The sequence below is a fragment of the Danio aesculapii genome, chromosome 2 (assembly GCF_903798145.1).
Source record: "Danio aesculapii chromosome 2, fDanAes4.1, whole genome shotgun sequence".
Classification (NCBI taxonomy): Eukaryota; Metazoa; Chordata; class Actinopteri; order Cypriniformes; family Danionidae; genus Danio; species Danio aesculapii.
This window is the reverse complement of record NC_079436.1, coordinates 34,666,028-34,693,350: the sequence shown is the minus strand read 5'-3', so window position 1 is coordinate 34,693,350 and position 27,323 is coordinate 34,666,028. Positions and strand designations below refer to the sequence as shown.

At 33.4% G+C, this 27,323-nt stretch overlaps 1 protein-coding gene across 2 annotated transcripts in view; it reads left to right on the top strand.

The window, feature by feature from the left end:
- Positions 1-27,323, top strand: part of pappa2 (pappalysin 2) — a 101,960-nt gene that overhangs the window by 22,413 nt on the left and 52,224 nt on the right. For both annotated transcript variants that reach the window (XM_056477998.1, XM_056477991.1), the window contains exons 4-8: positions 4,082-4,375; positions 5,621-5,813; positions 6,864-6,985; positions 23,025-23,207; positions 25,454-25,757. In XM_056477998.1, coding sequence (XP_056333973.1) covers positions 4,082-4,375; positions 5,621-5,813; positions 6,864-6,985; positions 23,025-23,207; positions 25,454-25,757 — 1,096 coding nt within the window. The remainder of the gene's footprint in view (positions 1-4,081; positions 4,376-5,620; positions 5,814-6,863; positions 6,986-23,024; positions 23,208-25,453; positions 25,758-27,323) is intronic.

Genomic DNA, 27,323 nt, shown 5'->3' with positions numbered 1-27,323 from the left:
ATGACTTCTAGTTGATCATTTGGAAAAGTGGCAGAAGGTAGATTTTTCAGTTTAATCACCTATTGAACTGCATCCCAACCATCACAAATACTGCAGAAGATCCATTGGAACCTGCATGGACTAACAATTTTCATAGAAATCAATCAGGTTTGGTGAAGGAAAAATCACAGTTTGGGGTTACATTCAGTATCGGGGGGAAAGCGAGAGATCTGAAGAGTGGATGACAAAATCAACAGGCTGAGGTATCAATATATTTATGCTGCCCATTACGTTACAAACCGCAGGAGAGGGCAAATTCTTCAGCAGGATAGCGCTGCTTCTCATACTTTAGCCTCCACATCAAAGCTCCTAATAGCAAAGAAGGTCAAGGTGCTCCAGGATTGGCCAGCCCAGTCGTCAGACATGAACATTATTGAGCATGTCTGGGGTAAGATAAAGGAAGAGGCATTAAAGATAAATACAAAGAATCTTTCGAACTCTGGGAGTCCTGCAAAAACGCTTTCTTTGCTATTCCATATGACTTTATTAATAAGTTATTTGAGTCATTGTAGAGAAGTATGGATGCAGCCGTCCAGTTCATGGTAGTCATACTCAATGTTAATTCTTTTTCCACTGCACCATGACTTTATATTCTATACTGTACATTATTTCTGTTAAGCGACAAGACTTTTGTGTAAGCAAAGTCATACCTTACTCTCCTAATTAAATAATTAAAAATCAAGACATTATCATATTTTATTTTGGTTGAATAAGCGTAATCTAGAGGCCTTTGCCTTTCATATAAGCCACTTCTGATACCAAGTGATCAACTAGAAGTCAAGTTATTTTTGTTGCTCCTAAAAATTGTCTGAGCTAAAGGAAGATCAAATTAAGATGAAACAATGAGCCATGAAATGTTCGTATAAATAACTGACAAGAGTGTTAGGTCTTAGGGTGTATTTATATTTGGCAGGTTTGGTTTGAATGAACTCTTGTGCATTTAAGGGGAAAGTTCACCCAAAAAAATGAGAATTTACTCACTGTTTGCTCACCCTCACAACATGGTTCCGAACCTTTACGAATGTTCTTTTTTTCTGTTGAACACAAAAGAAGATATTTTGTAGAATGTTACAACTGGGGAAACACTTTACTTGAAGGGGTGGTCGCATGCTTACTGCAACTGTCATGAAATGTCATTAACTCAGTTCTGTCAGGTGACACAGTTTGAGATGTCTTTGTTGCTTGACATAAACAAATGCATCATAATCTGTCTTTGTCTTTATAATGACAACTAGACATTACAAAGACAACATAACTATTCATAAATATGTCATAGACATGGTTGTCATGAGGCCATTATTATTGTGTCTGAATATTTTTTCTAATCACTTGTGTCATTAATATTTCTTTGTGAAAGTGTCAATACCAGAATTTTATAACAGCATCATTGATATTTACATTTTAATGACAAATTTCATTTGTACTACCGTACTGTAAAACCCAACAGTCAACTTTATCAAATGAATGGAGTGAAGTTAACTCATAATTTACTGAAAGTTAATTCTACTCATTTGAAAAGGGTTTTGAACTCAGTGTTGAAGGTAATGAGTTTATTAAATACATCATTACTTCAACTTAAATGGAGTAAGTTTTGAGTAAACTCAAATGGTTTGTTGCAATCAGTTTCTTCAAACGGTTTGAGTTGCCTTAACTTATTGGGTTTTACAGTACTCAGTTGGTTTGAGTTCTCTTCATTTATTGGTTTTTACTGTGCTCAAATTGCTTCATTTACCCAAATAAATTAAGTTTACAGTACTCATTAGGATTAGTTTTTGAACTTAACTGTTTTTTTGCAATTGGTTTCCACAAATGGTTTGAGGTACCTTAACCTTTTGGGGTTTACTGTGTAGAGGTCAAGACAAATATTTATGATTCTGTTATAAAATTCATGACACAATTAAATGGCCTTATGGAAATATTTTTTTTATGACAGATTTATGACAAGTTATGTTGTCTTCATAATTTCAAGTTTTTTGTCTTTGTAACGTGAAGTTGTCATAACAAATGCATCTCAAACAATGTCAAATTTGCATTTAAAATATCATAATTGAGTGAACGACACTTAATGACAGTTGTCATAAGCATACATGATAAAATCTCTTCCCTAATCATGATTATTAAAGTTTCATGACTGTCTTTTGAGAATCTCCTTCAAGGAAAGTGTTATGGAAATGGGTAACAATTGACATCCAAGGTAGGGAAAGCATCTATTTTGAAATTAGCAATTACAAGTTTCCAAAATGTTTCCGTACACAAGAAGAAAATAAACTCAAACAGATTTGAAACAAGTAAAGAGTGAGTAAATAATAACAGAGTTATCAGTTTTGGGTAAATTTTTCCTTTAATTTTGATGCGTGAATGCTTCCTCTGAATCTTAGTGTGCTCCAAACAAGCAAACCAAGAATGAAAATATGGATTTTGGTACACTAAAATGTAAACACCATAGATGTGCGCACAACCACAGATTTGGTCACTGCTCCATTCCAAAGTTGGTTAATACAAAGCCTGTGCACGCTTGTAGTCATTATGCCTACTTGGCGCTTTTGACTTCTGAGACAGACCTGATAAAATTACACCTAAGTCTGTCCCTGTTTCTGAACTCATCTCAACCCCAATGTAAATGTCGTTGACAGGTACTGTACACAGCCTGCAGCGCCACAGTCAGTAGAGTAAATTCCTGCTGTTCTGTTGACTGATTATCATTTAATGATTTGTCTAAAATGAAATATTACAAAGTTTTGGACCAAAACCTACTGGGATCTCAGGTCAAACCTCTGCTTTTGTATCCAAGTAGACCCCCAAAGATCTCTAATGCATGCTACATTGTAACTATGTTCAATTGGTTGTTCCAAAGTTACAGTATGTTATAAAGACATGGTCCAGGCCAAATGAAGCGAGTACAAAAATACAAGATATATCTTAAAATCAGAAGTTTGTTTTGTTTTTTCAACAGCTGTAATGGCTAATACAGATTCCAGAGGTGGTCTGAAACATGAAAGGTAGCATGACTGACTGACCGCATTGCTTTGAATCACACAGAGATATGGCCTCTTTCTTATTTTCACAGCGATATGGCTCCATTCTTGTTATGCCCATAATCCACCTCTTCTTTTGATTTACTATCATGTCAGAAACAGTGCTGCAAAATGATCTTTGTCCGCGAATGTTTCTGTGGACCTGCATGGAGGTTAAAAAGTGAGATTAGTTTCTCATAAACTAAAGGAATTGGGTTTACGGTACGGGTTTGGGCAACAGCCTGCCGTGGTTTAATTCCACATAAATCATGAGCTTATTTGCTAGAGAACCTTGAAGTCTTGTGTTGAGGAACAAGGTCAAACTACTTCTCTGAATGCTTTAAGTGAAATCAGACCATAGCATGGATTGCTGATCTTGTGGTATAACTGTAAATGATCTGTGTCTGTCAGACGTGTCCCGCCAAGCTCTGTCCGTTTGGCTGAACTCCCATAAAACATGGATATTTCCTAAATAATAAGCTCAAAACTTGTAAATGGCCTGTCTGTGATGGTGAAATTTTGAAAAGAGAGTTATTTTTGTATATGGCTTGCATATGGTTTTTAATTACTACAGTTTTGTTTTGTTTAATTTTCCACTATGCAAATGATTCTCAATATATCATACTTGGTTTTAAACGGTGAAACATCTGCATAGATTTTAAGCACTTATAAATGTCACAGCCGTTTAAGGGTTTTATTGCATGATTTGAATGCAAAACCAGATGCCAGTGTGGTACCGTTCAGCAGGTGTGGGATTTTAAATACATTGTAATCTTCTGAAAGTGAGCAGAACATTAGACAACACTGATAACAAGTTGTACTGTTCTTTCGAGTAATCCTAGCTGCGGTGGTCCCATTTTACGGCATAGTGCACACTGTTTTATGCAGCAATATTTCATACCGAATCAGTTTCATATACTCGTAGACTTCTGGCTTCGGGATTAAAGTTAACTTGAAAATCTACACCCGTCAGGTTAAAGTTTCTGTTGATGGATCAACCAGAGATGTCACTTTGTGTCATTTTTCAGGTGGAATGATTCTTAATCCTGCCTACTTTGGCACCAAAGGGCACAACAACACCATGATCCATGAGATGGGTCATATTTTTGGACTGTACCATGTGTTTAAGGGTGTGAGTGAACGCGAATCATGTGATGACCCCTGTCAAGAGACCACCGCATCGATGGAGACAGGAGATCTGTGTGCGGATACAGCACCAACGCCAAAGTCTAAAGCATGTCATGACCCTGATCCAGTCAACGACACGTGTGGCCTTACCCAATACAAAAACACACCGTACAACAACTACATGAGTTACACAGGTAGGATCAGTTTACTGCTTCTGTTCGAAATCAAAAGTGATTTATACAATTAAAAAATTCTGAGCATCATTTATTCAATGACTTTTTTCCCCTATATTCATAGAATATGTTTTGTTTAGCTTTGTTTGGAAAATTGCTATCATATATTACAGTGTTTTATTTATTTATTTATTTATTTTTACCAAGAAACAAGTTGTCATTTAGTGTAACAAAAATAGCATATAACAAAAAATGCATATCAGCATTTTTAGAACAAGAACTATTGGATGAGACGTGAAAAGAATCTTTAAGGATCACAGTGCAGCCCCCAAATATGAATTGATTGTTGTTTTAATTTTTTTTATACTTTTTTTATGGGCTTTACCCCTTTGTCAGCATGAAGTTGTTTAAATAAAATATAATAAAATAAACTAAATAAAATATACTTAAAATAAATTTGTGATATAAAATAGAACAAATTATTTTACCATTACGGCTCATCCTTATTTTCATAAGAACCGGTCATAACTTATTTTTTCATTAATAAATAAATAAATATATATATATATATATATATATATATATATATATATATATATATATATATATATATATATATATATATATATATATATATATATATATATATATATATATATATACATGAAATAAATATATATATATATTACTCTGAATGATGTTAACATTATTCCACCCATATTTTCACAGTTTATTATGGACACTTATCTTGCATTTAACAGGGTTCAAACAGTCATGGAAAACCTGGAAAAGTCATGAAATTTTGACATGACATTTTCCAGGCCTGTAAATGTTTTGGAAAAACAGAAAAACCCACAAAGTTTTGTAAAAGTCATGGAAATTAGTTGAACAAAAAATCTGTATACTTGAATATAGGTTAGTGGTCCTTACTTCTTTTGTGTCTTTGGCCAAAAACATGCTCTCACATTATTAGTGCTGTGTAAGCATTATCTAAATCAATTTTACATAGATATAAAAATGACTTTAAGCTAAATAGATTGTTGCATTTTTTTATGTAATAATTTGAACGTGCATTGTTTTCCTTACCTAGTATACGTAGACTTTACATGAAACATTAGGTCATAAAAATTTACTTAAAAGTCATGGAATTTTAATAATAAAAAGGTTTATGAACCCTGATTCAATATGCTTTATATGTATATAAATTCAAAAGAAAAAAAAAAGAAAATTCCAAATGTAAAGATTTCAACTTTTTATTTGTTACAGATGATGACTGTACCAACCATTTTACACCCAATCAAGTAGCTCGGATGCACTGCTATATTGATTTGGTCTACAAAACCTGGGTCCATGAAAGAAAGCCCACCCCTGTTCCACTAGCACCAGTGGTGATTGGTCAAAAAGCGGACTCCGTCTCCATTCACTGGCTGAATCCAATCAGTGGGCCGCTTGCCCACAGGTAAAGTAAGGAGCATACATAATGCTGGCAAAGAGGAAATAAATATTTATCAGTAAAAACATTTATCCATTTATGTTACAGTATTCTTCTTCAGGTAAATTGATTTCTTCTTTAACAAATCGACTGATTTTCACCTGATTTGATTTTCAAAAACCTTTATACTTGGCCACATAATCACACCTAAAATCCAAATTAACTTTTTCCTACATGATTTCTATGCCATATAAATATACAGTCTGAAAAGTTGAAGTCAGAATTATTAGCCCCCCTTTGAATTTGTTTTTCTTTTTAAAATATTTCCCAAATAATGTTTAACAGAGCAAGGAAATTTTTACAGTATGTCTGATAATATTTTTTTCTTCTGGAGAAAGTCTTATTTGTTTTATTTCGGCTAGTTTTTTAAAAACCATTTTAAGGACAAAATTAATAGCCTCTTTAAGCTGTAGATTTTTTCGACTGTCAACAGAACATTACCCTAACCTGACTTGTTAACCTGATTAACCTAGTTAACCCTTTAAATGTCATTTTAAGCTGTATAGAGGTGTCCTGAAAAAGATCTAGTAAAATATTATTTACTGTCATCATGGCAAAGATAAAATAAATCAGTTATTAGTTAGGGGGGGGGGGGGGTAATAACTCATATAAAGGGGGACATATAAATCATACTTTACTTCAAGGTCCAAATCTCACTATTAGCAAACCATTAACTATGAATTATGAGCTCAGTAAACTCATAGTCTGCTGCTTATTGATACTCATTTAGGAAATTGTTAAGTTTGTATTGGGTAGGATTAGTGTAAATGTAAAATGTGCAGAATATGTGCTTTATAAGAACAAATAAACAGCCAATATCTTAATATCATGCAGATAATGAGCCCTATAGTTAATTATGAGAATTGGTACTTAAACTAAATTGTTACCTAAATATATTATAAATATGTGGATGTAATATTGTGGCACATAGGACCAATCAGTTTTGTATTTTATTCACTTATCAGACAGCTGTCACACAGTTTATGTAACTTTACTGTTCTGCGTGTGTCTGTGCAGGGAGGGTGATATGAACTGCCAGCTCTGCGATGAGAACGGAGCTCTCCATCAATATGCCCATGAGGCCACTTCACCTCACGCTTGTGATTCCACTGGATACTGGACGCCAGAAGAAGCAGTGGGTTAGTAATTTACCGTAACATTTGTAGCTTTACTTTATACAGATATTTGTGCTAAACAAAAAAGAAAAATGAAATAAACAATATAAAAATATTTTGCTTTTAAATTCAGGGTCAGAAATGAACTTTCTGGTATTTTCAACTGTGACTAATCTAAATGCTTCTAATTGGCCATTGCAATCATAAGCTCAACAGAAATGTGGGGATTGGTTGTAATGGCAAATGCTGCAATATCATACTTTTTTTTTTACATAAACAGATATATAGTGCACAGCATAAATAATATGTCCCTTTTTAAAACTTATTTCTCAGGAAATATAGACTAAATATATATTTTTTGCATTTAAACAAAACATTTATTTTCATTAAAAAAGAAGTGTGGCCACCTAACGTCTTTAATACATTTAAATGCATTAAAAACCTTTTTCCTTTTTATTAACATTTTATTAAATTTTTTCCTAAACAAATTCATTGTGGTGTACATATTTTTGCTGCATGATGTAAAGTTATTTTTTTAGATTAGTTCCAGTTTGGCTTTGGTACAGAGTAATCTAATGTATGTACACAAATATCTGATTGAATAGCTTCCTGTAGAAAGTATTAATTCAAAAAGAGATCTGTAAGGGGTGTACTCATTGATGTTGAGTAAGGGCCCTATTATACACCCAGCGCAATAAGGTGCAAGATGTGTTTGGCGCGATTTTTTTTTTCTATTTTCAGACCAACGCAATTTTTAATTTTCCTGCTTTGCAACACATTGTTTTAATAGCAAATCCATTTGGGCCATTCAGTTTATTTTCAGTTTATTTCAGGTTATAAATGTTTTTGTTTATAAATGTTTTGTTGTTTTTGTATAATGTTATTATGATTAGTAATGTTAGTTATTATATGCATATTTATATAGATTTTTTAATTAAAAACAAGCTTAGATTTGTCCACCTGTTAATTTTCGCCCATATGGGGCATAGGACGTGTGTTTGGATATTTTCAGACCACACTTTATAATTATTGTTCATTTATTTGTTTGCTGGAAATTAGAACTGAATTTAAAAATAGTTTTGAAACATCTTTGCGCTTAACAAACAAAATTAAATATGTAGGCTAATGGATGTCTTTAGTGGAGTGAGTACAACACCGTTTCCTTATCCTTGAAAGTAAAGGAGTAAAGTAAAGCGTATAAGTAAAGAGAAAGTAAAGAGGCTGAATAGCGGAGACTCGTTCTTTATCCTCACTGCAGATGATCTGTTTAACTGTTTAACGCCAGTGAAGCGTTCAGCATTTCCTCTTACAGAGCCCACCATGTAAATAGCAAATGCACCATGCTGTGACAAAACTGACTCTTAAAGGGAATGTGAGATGTGACTCTGATTGGTTTAATGTACGTTGTGCTCAAAACACACCATAACTCATTAAGAGAATGGGCTCTATTTTGACGATCCATGCGCAAAGTGCAAAGCGCAGGGTGCAAAAAAGGACGTGTCAGAATCTACTTTTGCTAATATAAGGACGGAAAAATCCGCTTTGCGCCGTGGCGCATGGTCTAAAAGGGTTGAGCTTATTTTCTTAATGAGTTATAGGTGTGTTTTGAGAATAAACCAATCAGAGTCTCATCTCCCATTCCCTTTAAGAGTCAGTTGTGTCGCGCCATAGTGCATTTGCTATTTACATGACGGACTTTGTAAGTGGAAAAACTGAACCCTAAAGTGGAAAAACTAAACAGAGCATCTACTGCACGAGAATGAGAGATGAGCCTCCTCATTATTTAATTTTGCTTTCAATCTCGTGGATAGGTACGCAACTTCTTGTGCGCACAGACATCCATTAGCCTATAAATAAATAAGCACAAAGATTTGTTTCAAAACGATTTCTAAATTCAGTTCTAATTTCCAGCAAACTAATAAATGAACAATAATAACGAAGTGTGTTCAAAAAACTGAGTTATATGCTAAAACACATGCTATGCCCCATGTGGTCTAAAACCTGACAGGTGGGCAAATCAAGCTTGTTTTTAATAAAACAAATATAAATATGCATATAATAAATAATACTGCTAATAATGATAACCTCATACAAAAGCAAATTGTAATGAATAAACTGAAAAATCCTCCCGAGATGAAGAAGGCATGGAAGTATGGTTTTTATATTTATGTAGGCTAGAAAATAATATGTTTTGTAATATTTTGATCTTTTATATTTATATCCTATATATAATCTTAATATTTTAATTGTTTTTTTATATGTAAAGATATTCGTGTATTGCTGTACATCCTGTTTGTATTAAGCAATGTGTAAGTGCGGCGCATAACTAACGCGCTGATCTATCTATCTTCACATCTAACTGCGCTGGACTTTAGACCGGCTTTGTTCTGGTCTATAGAACATAAAATTTTCTGAAAATAGCAATGCGCCTCAATGCGCCTCAACACGCCTCCTTTTTTAGATTAGAACGCCTATGGGCGCACATATAAGCGCAAATGCATTTGCTATTTAAACAGCGTGGCGCAAAAAAACGACTCTTGCGCCAAGCTGAAACTAGCAAAAAACAATTGCGTCATGCCTTGCGCCACATTGTGCCGGGTGTATGATAGGGCTCAATGAGCATAACTCTTTTAGACCATGTTCTGTGGTGCAAAGCGTATTTTTCCATCCTTAAAATAGCAAAAGTGGATTCGTACACATTCTAATGCTTTTGCGCCCTGCAATTTAGACTTAGCGCCTAGATAGTTAAAATAGAGCCCTAAATGTACTTCTTTGGACAATTCACTTTAATAACCATAATAGTTTTTTAGAGTACACGTGCATCCAAGGAAAGTTTGACCTCTTCATCTTGAATTTTTGTGGTATTTTTAAAATTCATTTTGGTGCGTTTTTTTGCCACAAAACCAATGCTGAAATAAACTGCATTTCGTTTTAACATCAGGATCCTACAAAGTTCTTCCATACGCATGTCTTGAATTGTAAGATGGTGAGCGCATGACAAAAACACTGTTGGACGTGTTCTTGATCCTCAACACACCACTGAATATGTCACGAATGATCGTCAATGTAAAAAACAATACCTGCTCTTTGATTAATGAGGATAGAGAGAATTTAGCCCTGGCTTCTTTCTCCAAGTTTGTGCATTCACATTCAGGTGGATCGTTCAGTCGCATGCGGGCCAGGTGCGTGCAAGTCTGGAAAAATTTAGGGAATAAATCATTAAATCATAATTGCCAGGTTAAAGAACACTCTTTTTGCCATCAATGAATAAAAAAGGCCTTTGGCACAGCGTCAAGTTTTGGTAATATTGGGTGGTGTCCAGAAGCGGCCTGTCATAAAAAAAAGCGATGTGTATCCTGTGCAGCTTTTCAACTTTATTCCTCGCGTAACAGATGTTACTGATTATTCTAATCAGAAATTGCTGCTCTGCCCACTCACTGACGTGCTACAGATAAGATTGTGCTTTGAAAAGTCCACCCAAAATGTGGAAATCCTCTCATGGCATGCGGTCGTATTCATAAAGCGCGGTATCATGAGAGAGGTTAAACGTAAAAATCATCCAGTTAGGTGGTAGTGGAGTGATTTTTGGCTCAGAGTCTTGTTTTGAGAAACAGATTGATGAGAAATGAAGCCTTAAATTTGAAAATAAAAATATACGTCTCTTAAGAAAACAATATCTTTTCTATATTAATGATGAATGAGATTTACTTCCATCGGTTCAGGGTTGTAATAAATTACGGTAACCTATTGTTTTTGGTTTATTTTTAAAAACTTGATGAAGTGCACGATGACTACCTAATGTGAATTATTTTGTCGGTCAGTTAATCACGTCAGAGAGACTTTAAGAGGAGTATGACAACACTGTTTGTGTAGTATGAAATAATGCTCACGGTAATACAGCTGAATCATTTGATATCTGTATTAGCGCAGGCCAATTCAGTACCAACAAATCATACTTGGATCTCAGATCTCACATCTTGTAGTGCTCAGCTCCTACTAACCTAAGGTGCGTTTCCCAAACAACGACATAACTCGCGGCTGAACTATCATAGTACGATGCAACGTTTGGGAAAAGTATCTTTCTTTTAGTGACGAGTGTTTCCCAAAACTGTACTTTCTCTATAGGAGATCCATCATTTAAACCACATTAGTTATAACGTAAAATATCCATAATGATGCTCTAAACGGGGTGGAGTAACCACTTCTTTAAAGAAAAACCCCATCATTTTTGTGCAAATTATATTATTTTACACGCACATGGATTTTAAAAAATCTAATATTAGTTTCGGTAAAAACATGCACTCGTTTTCCATATTAATTGAAATATATATATAAATGGCACATGTAGGCCATATGTTTCTTTAACGCATATTATTGAGAATATTTCATTTTCTATTCTAAAACATAAAAACACTTGGCTAACACATATTCTAATCTCATATATAAATCATATAAATCTTTAATGGTTTTAATTTACAGTAGGCGATTTATTAAGAAATGAAGAAAAATCTTGCTTAATAATAATAATAATAATGATGATGATGATGATGATGATAATGATGATGATGATGATGATAATGATGATGATGATGATAATAATAATAATAATAATAATAATAATAATAATAATACATTTTTTATTATTATTAAGTAGGATCTTGTTTTTTTATTTTATTTTATTTATTGTAAAAGTCTACTTTTACACTTTGACACATTCAAACCACTGCAGAAATGTTCTATACCGGCCCATAGTGATACATTTCTTATAAAAAGCATTAACGTATGATATAAATAAATTTGTTTTCAGAACCTTTGGAAACGTAAAGTAAATTCCCCTTTTAAATATTAGGTCACCTAAAGCTTTCGTCATGAGCCATGGCTGTGTTCAAAATGGCATAAATGTGTTCAAAGTGCACTACGAAAAGGAGGGCAATTTTCAATATGAAGATCGCTGAAACTGAACTATAAAAAAAGCTAATTACACCTAAGAGAGATGACTTTAATGTTTTTTTAATCATTTAAATTTTAAATGTTGGAAGGTTCTAAACGAATAGGGCATGGGGGGATAACTGGGAATAGAACGCAGCCAGGAACTATGCTTCTAACTACAGCTCAAGAGGTATAGTTGCAAGCGTACAAGTTTGCGAAGCAGTTTGTGAATCTTCGTTGGAATGTTGGATGTGGTATATGCCAAATCAATGAACTGTGTTTGTAACAACGCAACTTACAACTTTACTTGGCTAATGATGGTTTTCGGAAACACACCCCTGTACCATAGCTTTGGTTTGTATTATAAGGCAGGTTTTAAGAAATAACAACTGATATTGTAATAATGGTTACAAAATTAGACCCTGGACATCACAACCTAGGGTTGTCTTAGGTTGTCTTAGGTTGCACTTGCATACTATTTGTCAATAGCCAAAAATACATTAAATACAGAAGGTCATAATCATTGGCTTTTCTTTTATGCCAAAAAGATCATGTTCCATTTTAAGACATTCTATACCTTTTCTACTATATTTTTGAATAGTAATGTGCATGGTAACACTTTTTAATAAGGTTGTATTAGTTAATGTTAGTAAATGGATATAAAAGTTTTTAATTGTTAGTTCATGTCAACACACAGTGCATTAACTAATATTAACAAGCAATAATTTGGATTGAACTGTGATTAATAAATGCTGTATAAGTATTGGTTGTTCTCAGTTCATGTTAGTAAATACATTAACTAAAATTAACTAATAAAAACTTTATGTTAAAGTGTACTCAACTTCAAAGGCGATTTTCAGTTTTTTTATTTTTTGAAAATTTTTTTTGTTTCTCAGTCAAATATTGTCCCCTCCTACCAAACCACACATCAATGGAAAGCTTATTTATTCAAATTTCATGTGATATTACCACGCAGAGTCATTTGATATCGGTATACAGAGTGTCCGCAGGGTCTTAAAATGTCTTAATTCTCAAAAACTAAATTGAAGGCCTTAAAAAGTTTTAAATTTACTGAAATATTGTCTTGTAGGTCCTAACTTTCTTAACAGGTCTTAATCTTAAATCTCAAACTTTTAACTTTTTTTTATTTTTTATTTAATTATTAATAATTATTTATTTGTTATCCTCACAATAACATTTGTTTGTAAAGTGTTCTATGTATTTACTGCTGAGGACACTGACCTGCTGAGGATACCGACCTTATTATTAAATTATAATTATTATTGTTGCATTATATAATGTAATAAATTTTAATCATTTTTTGATAGGCCAAATGAAAATCTTTTGCAACTACGATATTTGGAAAAAAAACTGTAGCGTTAAGCCTTGTATAAGTCTAAAATTTCATTCATAATGGTCTAAAAATGTCTTAAAAAGTCTTAAATTTAACTTGCTGAAACCTGCATAAACCAATTCGATACCGCCAAATCATACTTGGATATCAGATTTCTCATCTTGTTGTGCTCAGCTTCTGCTTACCTGTACCATAGCCTCGGTTTGTACTATAAGGCCGCCATTGGAGAAATAACATTGCTGAAAGAAAACCACAGATAATATTGAAATTTTAATAAAGGTTAAAAAATGTGACCCTGGACAGCAAAAGTCACTTTAGTGACCTAAAGTCTTAGGTTGCACTGGTATATTTTTGTCAATAGCCAAATATACATTATATACTGGTCATAATTATTGGTTTTTCTTTTATGTCAGAAATCATTAGAAAAGATCATGTTGAATTAAGATATTTTATACACTTTTCTACTATGTGATGTACGATACATTTTCTACTATGTCATGTTAACTCAGTGCATTAAATAATGTTAACAAGAAACAATTTGGATGTTAATAATGCATTAGAAAATCTTGAACTTTGAATATTAAATGCTGTATAAGTATTGTTCATTCTTAGTTCATGTTAGTAAATACATTAACTAAATTTAACTAATAAAAACTTGGTAAAGTGTGTACTCAACAATGTACTCAACTTTAGAGGCGATTTTCTCACATTCTAAGTTGTTTTTCTGTCAAATATTGTCCTCTCCCAACAAACCACACATCAATGGAAAGCTTATTTATTCAAATTTCACATGATTATACCATGCAGAGTCATTTGATATCTGTGTTAGCGCAGGCTAATTCAATACCAACAGATCAAACTTGGATCTCTGATCTCACATCTTATAGCGATCAGCTCCTGCTTACCTGTACCCTAGCCTCGGTTTGTACTATAATGTAGCTTTTAGAGAAATAACTGATATTTTAATAAAGGGGTAAAATGTGACCATGGACAACAAAACCAGTTTTTCAATAGCCAAAAATAGGTCATAATTATTGGTTTTTCTTTTATTCCAAAAAATAGTTAGCAATGATAATTTTCCATTAAGATATTTAACTGAATCTACTGAATATCTACTAACTGAATATATCTACTGAATCTATTCTTAAAGTTGGGTTGGGAGCTGGGTCTCTTCTACTCAAGCTATGGTGACTTTCACCTTGATATTTTAGCACGGATGTATACCTGACCGGTGAGCCGTCTGAATCAAATCAGCAGGATGCCTGACTTTAGCTGCAGTTTGGCAGTTTCACTTTAACTCATGAACATTTCATTTATTCCGTCGTGACAAACTGGGGTATTAGATGCAAATAAGGAACAAGAATTGGTGAGAGTGTTATAGAATGTAATAACGCTCACCAAACGGAAAGAAAACAAACTTCCACATTTTGCGATGTGTGTGTATGTGTGTGTGCGCAGTCCTTTACTGACAGCCGCCTGTGTGGATCTTGTCGGAAAATATGGCAAAAAGTCCTACATAACGGTAATAGTTTGATTGCAGTGTTTACTTCAGTAATGCCACTAATAGGCCTATATGCATACTCCACATGTCTTAATTCCATTTCTGTTCAGTTCAGTTATGACTTTAGTTGCATTAAGGTAATCAAAAATCTCTGTTTACATGCTAGACTCTTAATCAAAGTATTCATATTAAAATCATATTAAAGTATTGTTGCCCATGTAAACATACTCAATGTTGGACACAGCGTCAGGGCTCTGTGAACTTGGCATTGAGAAGCAGCATTTTCTGTATGTATGTACATCAAAAGCAAGTATGAAATCGCTGTTTGGAGCTTATGTAGGCCTACAGTTGAAAATGCATGTTTAACTGAATAAACAGTAAACACAAGTACATCTTATTGAACATAATTTATTTTCATCACCAATTATCATAGTAGAACAGTTTCTCAAGCAGTTTGTGATGCATTTTGAAAAGATTTAATCTAGATTAAAACATTTATCTATGACCACCTATAATATATATATATATATATATATATATATATATATATATATATATATATATATATATATATATATATATATATATATATATATATATATATATTAGGCATGTGCCGGTATCACATTTTCATGCTGCGATTAATTGATTGAGCTTTTATCACGGTATGCGGTATTATCACGAAATTGTAATTTTACTAGAGAAACAGGTAAAAAAACACAAAAAACTTCAGTTTCGTCAACTTAGTAACTTTAATAACTTTTTAATTAACTAAAAGTACTTCAAATATTTAAATACAAATAAATATAAATAAAACAATACACAATATAAAAGTAAACTTGAGCAATTATATCAAAGTGAATGTGCAAAGGGAAACCGTCTTCGATCAGCAATCGTGCAATGAACTGCCAACTATTCCAGCATGTTTTATGCAGCAGATGCCTTTCCAGCCACAACCCAATATTGGAAATCACCCATACACACTCATTCACACATACTCATACACTACAGTCAATTTAGCTTATTCAATACACTATTCACTCAGCCTATATTCAATAATAAACATAACAAAAACTGCCTGCTAATGCATGGGTAAATCTTCAAAGGGAACAGTGTTACATTTTAACCTTTCACCTCATCCTGCTTGCTGTTTCACTATTTAAACAATGAAAACATAATATAAGTCAAATTTGTTTCATTTTGATATTTGATTTACACTGTCTCTTTTGCAGAATATCAGTTTTAATAACCAATAATGGCCATTATAACAGTATAACGTACATTAAATTTAAACGATAAAGGTAAGCAATCAGTCAATGTGCAGAATCAGTGTATGTGGTTACGTAAATTAATATATTAGCTTATCTTTGCACTCAGCCAAAACAGTTAACTGAGAACAAGTGATTCAAAAGACATAAGAATTGTTAGATAGAGACAACAAGATGAATTCAATATCACGTTTAAAAACTATAGTGAGATGAGATCATCCAGCAGATGAACTGTCTGACATGCACTATACTCTCACCTGGGGTTTATGCTTACCCGCTGAACTAGTGTCTGCAGCTCTGGGCAGAGAGTGTGTGGTCATGTGATTTGCGTTTTTAGCCGTGTACTAGAATGAACAGAGAACTTTTCAGAATTGCTAAATGAAACGCCGGTGTATTTCTCGCGATTTCTCTGCGCCTCCCTTGCGTTTCTTCTCTCTGACTCTCAACTATTTTGACAAATACACACAGACGACGCACGCTCACACGGAGTCCAAAATAGGAGTTTGTGATTGGGCCAGCCCAATGTCAATACCGAAAAGAGCCAATGGGCTGCAGAGTGTCACATGGACCGGCCCGGTCTGTCTGTCCGGGAAAAAAAGCATCTACTTTCAGAGAGTCACAGATCACAGCAGCGTCAATCAATAAGGCAGAAAAAAAACGATAGGCTGCTAAGCCTTTTATGGGCCGATCAAATCATAAGACGATGATCAGCCCGGCCCAAAAAGTACGTCGGCCCACCGGGAAAGTGCCCGGTCTGCCAGATGGCAAGTCCGCCCCTGCGTGTGAGGATTATAGTGCGGTGGCAGCGGCGGCACGCACACAGGGCTTCTACATGTGGGGATTGTTTACATCAGAGTGCGCATCAGTTCTGCGCAGCATATACGCAGTGTTTCTTCAAGCGGTTGATGGAAAATAAGCTAAGGCGCGTTCTAAGAATATAAATTCGGATCTATTATTTTTCACGGTATTTTGAAGTGCCCGCGATAACAATATCGTGCATATTCATTACCGTGATTTATCGAATTACCGAATACCTGCACAAGCCTAATATATATATATATATATATATATATATATATATATATATATATATATATATATATATATATATATATAAACCCATTTTTGACCCACTTTACAATAAGGTGGTACTAGTTATTGTTAGTAAATGGATATTAAAAGTTGTTTATTGTTAGTTCATGTTGCATTAACTAACATTAGCAAGCAATAATTTGGATGTTAATAATGCATTAGAAAAAGTTGAACTATGATTATTAAATGCTGTATAGGTATTGTTCACTCTTAATTCATGTTAGTAAATACATTAACTAAAATGAACAAATACAAAATACTAATAGTTAGGTATTAACTAATATCTTTATTGTGAAGTGTGACCATGTGTTTTGCTAAACACTTAATGTAGACAAATTTAAAGGTAATTTTCTTAGTTTTTCGATTTTTTTGAACCCTCCCACTTTTTGATTTTCAAATTGTTGTTTTTCTGTCAAATATGGTCCCCTCCTAACAAACCACACATCAATGGAAAGCTTATTAATTCAAATTTCACATGATAATACCACATTGAGTCATTTGATGTCTGTATTAGGCCAATTTAATACCAACAGATCAAACTTAGATCTCAGATCTTAGATCTTATAGCGCTCAGCTCCTGCTTACCTGTATCACAGTTTGTACTATAAGGTAGCTTTTTGGAGAAAGAAGAGCGAGCAGAGACCTGGTTAAGGTTGCTGAAAGAAGGAAGGATGACACGCTCACAGATCTTGCCGCATTGCTTCTCCCGGCGGGAGCATTACACCACATCTGATACAGTCATTAATTCCACCCTGTGTGGAGGCCCTCGCTCTGTTTATCTGACCAATTGAGTTTTATGGTTTGCCTTGGCCTGCTGCTGTTTACCCTGTACACATCCACACATGTGAGGCCACGCTGGGTGCAAAGGAGCTCTGTCTGTCTATCTGTCTCTCCGTCGACCTGCAGTGCAGTTGAATCTATCATTGTAAAAGCTTTTTGGAAGCAGGGAGTTCACATGGCTTGATTGTTAGACTTGTGCTCTTTACATTAATATACAAAGGGTTGAGTTCTCTAAACAGATGTGCCACTTTAGCACTCAACATTTTGGCACAGAAGTGTCTGACCTTATTAATTAACTCCCTGTGGTCCTCAATTCAAAGTCAGCCATCATAGATGTACACTAATAGTTGTGAAGATACTATGGACGTCAGTGAGGAGCAACTGTTTAGTTAGGGTTTAGTTACTCTTGTTTTTAGCATAATAAGGGGCAGTAAATGATGACATATCACTTCAACCCTTTTTTTTTTTTACCAGTTTTCATTACATATTCAAGTCTTTAACTGCATATCTATCATTGATAGATCTCTTAACTGCTGCAACAACATGCAACTGATATTTCTGATATGTTAATAAAAGTAGTAAAATGAGACCCTCATCCACAAAATCAGTCTTATGTTGCACTGAAAAATATAGACTTTTATATGACAAAAATTATTAGCATATTATTTAAAAATAATGTTCCATAAAGATATTTTGTACATTTTACTACTTTAAGCATATCAAAACCCATTTATTGATTAGTAATGTGTATTGATAAGGTCTTCATATGGACAACTTTTTGTTTTCTGAGTAATAGTTTGTTAATACTGTTAATTGTAACCTAAACTAAAGTGTTACCAACTTTTTTTTAACTCTGAGATTCCAGATTTTTCCTGATACATACAATATATTGTATGTATAAACCTTAATTAAGAGAAAATGACACGTATAACTGGTGGTCTTTGTGGTCCAGGCTTACAAATAATAAAATAAAGCATACTTTGTTACCTTTTGGAACTTGCAAAAGTTCAGTTTGAGCAAATGGTTTTACCATATTTGTCATCATCAGAGCACACTTCCCCAGTACATTCAGTATCTGGCTCCTATCTCAACCATTTTTTTTTCTGAACTGTCATTTCCAACATCTTCAGAATCGATATTCTGGTTGCTGAAAGTTTATTTACCAAAGGCATTGACGCTAATGATACTGGCTGATGTTATTATTTTGCTTCCTTTATGCGTGAGTGAATATGATGTCTCCCGAGAAATTAGCAACCCTATTTTACAATCCATCCATCCATCCATCCATCCATCCATCCATCCATCCATCCATCCATCCATCCATCCATCCATCCATCCATCCAACCATCCATCCATCCATCGAGCCATCCATATTCTTTAATACATAAAAAAATGAATTGAGTAATGCAGAGATGGTTGATTTGCAACTAAAAAAAGGATGGGAAGGATAGATAAGGAAATTCCTGTCACTTGAGGTATTTCCAAGACTAGAGGTATGCAGGCTTACCATATCACCTCTTGATGTAAATAATACTTTTCTAAAATATCAAATATCATGTCATATTATAGATCATAATATATCAAATTGGAGACTTGATTGTAGACTTGAATGTATACTTGATACTGTATATATGAACTTATAACATATCACATCATATCATACATCATATCATATTGTGGATTTGATTGTAGACTTGATATTGCATTTATGAACCTATAACATCATATATCATATATCATATATCATATCATATAGCATATCATATCATATATCAAACTGTAGACTTGATTGTAGACTCCATACTGTATATATGAACCTATAACATCATTTATCATTTCATATCATACAATTTAATATCATGTCATATCATATCATATCATATCATATCATATCATATCATATCATATCATATCATATCATATCATATCATATCATATCAAACTGTTGACTTGATTGTAGACTCGATGCTGTATATATGAACCTATTATATCATATATCATATCATATCATATATCATATCATATCTCATATATCATGTCATATCATATATGTCATATTGTAGACTTGATACTGTATATATGAACCAATAACATCATATCATATCAAATTGTAGACTTGATAGTAGACTTGAGTGTAGACTTGATACTGTAAATGTGAATCAATAACACCATATATCATATCATAAATCATATCATATATCATATCATGTCATATCATATATCATATTATATCATATCATATCATATCATACTGTAGACTTGATTGTAGACTCGATACAATCTTGTTGACTTGATACTGTATATAATAACCTATAACACCAATTTCTTCTATGATTATCATTTTTTTCAGCCTCTTATGTATATGTTTACAGGTTTCTATATATCAAGTTTAAATTCAAGTCTACAAGTAGGTCCACAAAATGATATGATACTTCATTGTCACATAGAAATCAGATTTAGGTTTCAGCCGATTTACAATGTATTGCAAATGTAATCTAAAAATATGTATTGTTTCTAGTTCGATTAAGTCAATTCAGTTGATTGAAAATCCTGTAATTATGGGTTTCCCCAGCTAAATATTATACAGCACTGTTTTCAGCATTGATAATAATAAGAAATGTTTGTAAGCATTTAATCAGCATATTAGAATGATTCTTGAAGGATCATATGAAATTATATATATATATATATATATATATATATATATATATATATATATATATATATATATATATATATATATATATATAGGCACTGTGACATTTTAAAATTTGGTTCCAATTATTAATGTTAATGTATCTTAGATGAACAAGCAATGAACAGTATATTTATTACATTTATTCATGTATTAATGTTGGTTAATGAAAATAAAGTCATTCATTAACTAGAGCATTAAAGTTGGATTTTAATAAAGATCAACATGAACTAATAGAACCTTATTGTAAAATATGACAATAATTGTAAATTCAAAATTCAATTGTAACAATTTTTCACAACTGTCATGTTTTATTGTGTTTTTAACAAATAAAGGAAGCCTGACCATATGAGACTTCATTCAAATTTTTTTTTTAAACATCTTACTGATTCCAAACATTGAAAGTGAGGCTATACAGTCCCATTAATGTGTGTCAGATTGTATTAGTCTGCGACATCCTCCATATCTGAACACTGCGATACAAACAACAAAGACATTGCTCGTGTGTATACCGATAAACCTCTCTATCAGTGGGCACAATTGATTGTAAATGAAGTTTAAGTAATGTGTTTCTGATAGTGCTCCCCTAAGATTACCTTCCGCTGTCTCTCGCTCCCGTTCTTCAGGCCACCGAGGACATTAACTCTTAGTTTAATAAATTATTTTGTGAGCCCTGTCTGTCCCAATTAAGGCGCCAATCTGTCTCCTTTGCCAAGTTGCACCTGGGTCTTACGGTCGATTGAGGTCTAGGGAAATGTGCTTCACATCCATTGCCAAGACATGTGGTTTTTCCCAGACACTCTCTCTCTCCCTGTTTTCCCTTTCACTTGGTTTCTCCCTCTTTGCCTCCCATCCTGTCTTTTTTCGAAAATTGTCATAACAAGATTGAAGATTCAAGAGATTAAATGGTTGTTCATAATAAACACACAGAAGTACTCCGTTCCAAAAGCAAGTGAGCTGCTTGTGGAGTGAGCTTTTTTAAAGGAGCACTTCTCCCAGTGGAAATGCTGTTCTGAAAGCATTATTAATTTAATCCCAAAATGACAACTGAGTCATTATTTACTCACCCTGGTGTTGTTGTAATGATGAATGAACCTTTTTTTGAGAAAATAATTTGAATGTAATTTTAGTGCTGAGAAATTTTTAATCGTGATTAATCGTATCCAAAATAAAAGTTTGCTTTGACGTAATATATATGTGTGTGTCACTACTCCGGTAGTAATTGATACTAATAGGCCCAACGTGTTCCAAGAAAATATCCCTCACACCATTACACCACCGCCACCAACCTGAACTGTTGATACAAGGCAGGATGGATCCATGCTTTCATGTTGTTGATGCCAAATTCTGACCCTACCATTCGAATGTCGCAGCAGAAGTTGAGACAGTAGTGGCACCCGGTGTGATCTTCCACCCGTTGTGGTCTAGCTCATCCGCCTCAGTTCGTAGTGTTGATGTGTGTGTATATATATATATATATATATATATATATATATATATATATATATATATACCTGTTGTTCATTGCTACAGAAACTCATTCTGTCATTCGGACTTTTCTCTGATAAGTTCATTTGTGCATTTGTGTGCCTTTTTTTCAATGATTCCATGTGATCTGCAGTTTCATGAATGTGCAGGGTGAGGATTTTTATTCAATAACCCTTACAGACAAACCACATGAGCATCACATGACTTGTGCTTCACAGGTGATTCAAACACTTGATTGCACATTTGAAGCTCATGTCTTTTTTTTACTTCTCTTTTTCCAAGAGGGCACCTTGATGTCAAAACAACATCAAATAGACATCAAGCATGACACCATAAAACATGTCAAAAAATTCTTGACATCAATCAGATATCTATATGTTAATGCTCATTTGACCACCAAACAAAGGAAGTCAAAATATTATAATATAATAAAAGTTTTATATATTTTAAACCTTAAATTAAAAATGTACCCCACAATGCACCTTGATGTCAAAATGACATCAAATTGACATCTGTCTTGGTGTCAAAAAAACAATAACAACAATTTGATTTGATTATAGGAAAGTCAATGTCAAGGTGTGCGCTGGATTGTAGTCTTAAAAGGAAACAATGACATGTGGCAAACAACAACTCAGGACATATAAATAAAAACTGAACTGGAATTTTTAGGTCGAACTGTCTTTTTAAGATGCTCCCTAGGCAGTAAGACAGCTTACTACGTGTTCAATGAGAGATAGTAAATGCACTGTCCAAAGCAGTCCAATATTTTCTCAAGTTTTTAAATGCATTGCTATGGAAATGGCTGTTTTAGGGCTAATATGCCAGTTTTATTGCAGTGAATTATCTCATGCTTCCAGGTGTATGTCCCATTTGCCAAAAAGATTCTTAGTCTTTGATGGCGAGTTACAGTATTTTCCTTTTGGCTTTGGATGAGGTTTGCGTGTGTGTTTTCGCAGGGGCCCCTGATGTGTACCAACCGTGTGAGCCCAGCATGCAGGCCTGGAGTCCTGAAGTTAACCTGTATGAGCCCAATATGACGACGCCATGCCCCCAGAGCGAGGGCTGCTTGCTGGAGCTGCATTTCCTGCAGCCGGTGCTTCCTGACAGCCTGACCGTCTGGATCACCTACACCTCAGCCAGTAAGTACTGTCTTCACTTTGTACTTCATAAAAACTAAAAGCATGAAACTAAATCTGTTAAATCTAAAAAAATAAATAAATAAATAAATGTTTTATGAAACAGACCGATAAATAGATAAGATAATAGATAAAAAAAACACATTTTAACTCAACACTGGATTTATAAATACAGTTGAAGTCCCCCTGAATTATTAGCCCCCCTGTTTATTTTTTCCCCAATTTATGTTTAATGAAGAGAAGATTTTTTTTGAACACATTTCTAAACATAATAGTTTTAATAACTCATTTCAAATAACTGATTTATTGTATCTTTGCCATGATGACAGTAAATAATATTTGACTACATATTTTTCAAGACACTTCTATACAGCTTAAAGTCTTTAAAGGCTCAACTAGGTTAATTAGGTTAACTAGGCAGGTTAGAGTAATTAGGCAAGTTGTTGGATAATAATGGTTTGTTCTGTAGACTATCGAAAAAAATATATTTTAAAGGGGCTAATAATTTTGACCTTAAAATGGTTTTTAAAAAATTTAAAACTGCTTTCATTCTAGCTGTAATAAAACAAATAAGACTTTCTCCAGAAGAAAAAAGTATTATCAGACATACTGTGAAAATTTCCTTGCTCTGTTAAACATCATTTAGGAAATACTTAAAAAAGAAAAAAGAATTCAAAGGCAGGCTAATAATTCTGACTTCAACTGTACATATATATAAATACATTTTTTGTTCTTTTTTTAAAGAAAATTACTCTGTTCATCAAGGCGGCATTTATTAAATGTAAAAAAAAAGTTAAATTGTCAAATATTTATTTATTAAATATTTATTTATTACTTATTGTACGTAGTTTCAAATGAAATAATTACTCCAGTCATTATTGCTTTTATTACTATTACCATTAATAATAATAATAATAATAATTATAATAAAAATAATAATAATAATGACTATTATTAGAGTGATTTCTGAAGGATCATGTGACTGAAGACTGGAATAATGAAGCTGAAAAATTAAATTAAATTAAATTAAATTAAATTAAATTAAATTAAATTTAATTTAATTTAATTTAATTTAATTTAATTTAATTTAATTAAATTAAATTAAATTAAATTAAATTAAATTAAATTAAATTAAATTAAATTACAAAACTGCTTTTTTGAACAGTTATTTAATACTGCAATAACATTTAACATTTTTTACAATTTTTACTCTATTTTTAAATAAATAAATGCAGCCTTGGTGAGCAGGATAAGCTTTTAAATTTTAAAACTTTAAAAAATCTTACTCACCCCAAACGTTTGACCGGTAGTGCATATATACCATATATATAACAACTATAAACAATTTTGAGACCACTTAAAGTTATAAAAAAGGTATTGTGTTGTCTAAAATGAATATAAATATATCTGAAAACATGGCACTTGTTTGTTTAGAGCTTTGTATTTTTATTTTATATCTGAACAATAGGTTTTTGTGTGTTGTGATTGAATGCCAAGGGTTATTCCACCGAATATTGATTGCTTAAGTAATGGTGTCCAAACTTGGTCCTGGAGTGCCAGTGTCTTGCAAAATTTATCTCCAATTTGCCTCAACACATCTGCAAGGATTTTTCTAGAAAGCCTATTAGAGCTTGATTAGCTAGCCAAGGTGTGTCTAATTGGAGTTGGAACTAAACTTTGCAGGACACCGACCCTCCAGGACCGAGATTGGACAAACCTGGCTCAAGTCTTATGTTGCATAAAAAATAATAATAATATAAACTTTGACACTTTTGGTAATTTTATGCAATAAAATGCTCAAAATGACTAGAATTTTATTTTTAATAACAGAAGTCAAACACATAACTATAACCATAAATCAATTTCTGAGATTTTTCCACAGTTGTATACATAATTTTTTAATGTACTGTTATTAAATAATATATTAAATGAACTAATAAATGACAACAGCAAAATTAAGACTTTGAAATTACAAAAAAGCTAACAAACAAAAAAACTGATAGAACTGGAAAATTCATTAATTACTTAAAGGGTGGTGTTTTTAATGTTTTCGACAAGTTTTATTATTTTATTATATCAATTAATCCCTTATTTGGAACATTAATTTATTCCAGAGTTGTTATTATTTTTTTGTTTCAAAATTATTTTATTTTATGAACATACTAAAATGTCTTAAAATTCTAAAACAATAATAAGTTTACTTTTATTATTGTATTAATATTTTATAATTCATTCTGTTTTTTCCACAGACCAAAAGGCAATTGCCAATATTGTGTTCATAACAGAGAATGGCGAGTTGATCCACACAGGTCCTCAACATGCTTTCTGTGATATTCCTTTGACGCTCCATGTACACACTAGCAAGAAGGTCAAGGCCATTAAAATCTCCACCTTTGACAAGAAGCTTGAGATAGATGCTGTTCTCCTGACCTCGCGCCCCCAAAATCCTTTGTGCTCTGGCTGCCGCCCGCTTCTTTATAGAGTCATCAGAGAACCACCAATCAGAGAAGACCAGAGTCCTGCCATCGTCCAACAGCCCTCGTACACAGACAGGTACCAAAACGCATATGTTTGTGTTTAACAATAGCACTTTGACATACTTTTTAAAGGCAAGACACTGTAGGTGAATAGACAAAAAAAACGAAAAGTTATGGGTAGGGGAAAGTTATGACTAGGGGTGTCAAAATTAATTGTTTCTTCTGTGCACCGCGATGCAGACGCGGACAATTCGATATCGGTTCAGTAATAATCATAACCGGTTATTATGTACTGACGTCATTTACCTCATATGCGCGAGGGAGGCGAGCGTGAGTATTTACAACACTACAGGCGCCAACTACTTAAAAATTTCACTGTGTGTGTGTTTTCTGGAAAGTCTTTCACTGGCACTAACAGCAGAATCCCTATTTCTCTGCGATTGAGGGAATGAAAGTACTCCATTTCTCTCTCTCTCTCTCTCTCTCACTCTCACTGTGGCCCATTTCACCTGCTGGCGTGACTCTTCCTCCCCTCTCTTTTCCTCTCGGCTGTATGCATTCCCGCGGCTGTACCTTTGCATTGTCGCGGGACTCGACCAGATTTCATGCGGCGCAGGAATAAATTTCCGAATAAAGCGCGGCAGCGGTCGGTAACTCAGGTGTAATTTTAACAGGAGTGGGCGGTCTCACAATATCGCTCCCGAGCGAGCAAGCAAGCGCGCATGGCGTGTGTGTGTGTGTGTGTGAGTGCGCTTGTGTGTGCGTGTGCGTGTGTTTGTTTGGTGCTGTCTATGTTTGTGTATGTGTGTGAATGAGAGACAGTGTGGTGCTGTGTGTCCATGTGTGTGTGTGTGTTTATACAGACAGCTTGTTATAGCCACCCCCAAAATACAACACTGTGTATGGAAAGCATCGTCAATGCGCTGTGATGCACCGAATTGAACCGAATCGATGGCATGATAATCGTAACTGAACCGAACCGTGAGACCAGTATAGGTTCACACCTCTAGTTATGACAATACAGTATTTTCCCCAGCTAATTGATTAGATTAAGTATTACAGACATTTTATTTGTATTACAAGTTTTACCAAATTTGATGGTTAAATATGCAAACAAGGCATTATTTCATTATTGTACTAATTTGCTAATTTCTTGCACATAAACTCCTAACATTGGAAGAAGAGTATTCTGAACCAGTGGAGTCAAAGATTTAGCATATAGAGGATTTGGTGTCTCTCTTTTGAAGCCCAAATTCATAAAATACTACAAACCGACAAAGAAATGTGTAGAATAATCAGGAAAAACTATGTATGAACATTTCCCTTTGTAAAAACAACCCTTTAAAGTACAAAAAGTTCTGTACAGTTTGGTAATTGTACTCTGTAAGAATTATAATATTGCTGCCTAAAATCTTTTTGTTGAATCAAATTTATTTTTGTAGTCATCTTAACTCATCTCAAATCGGTCAAACTGAATAAACATGTTAAGTTAAACCTTGCATAACTAAAAAGTCGCTGCATATTGTATATATTTTTAGTTGTATAACTAAAAATAAACTGATTAACTCTTTAAAATTAAGCTAAAGTAACATAAAAACATTTGTTGTCATGACTTAGTGTCATATGATTTTTCAGAGTGTAA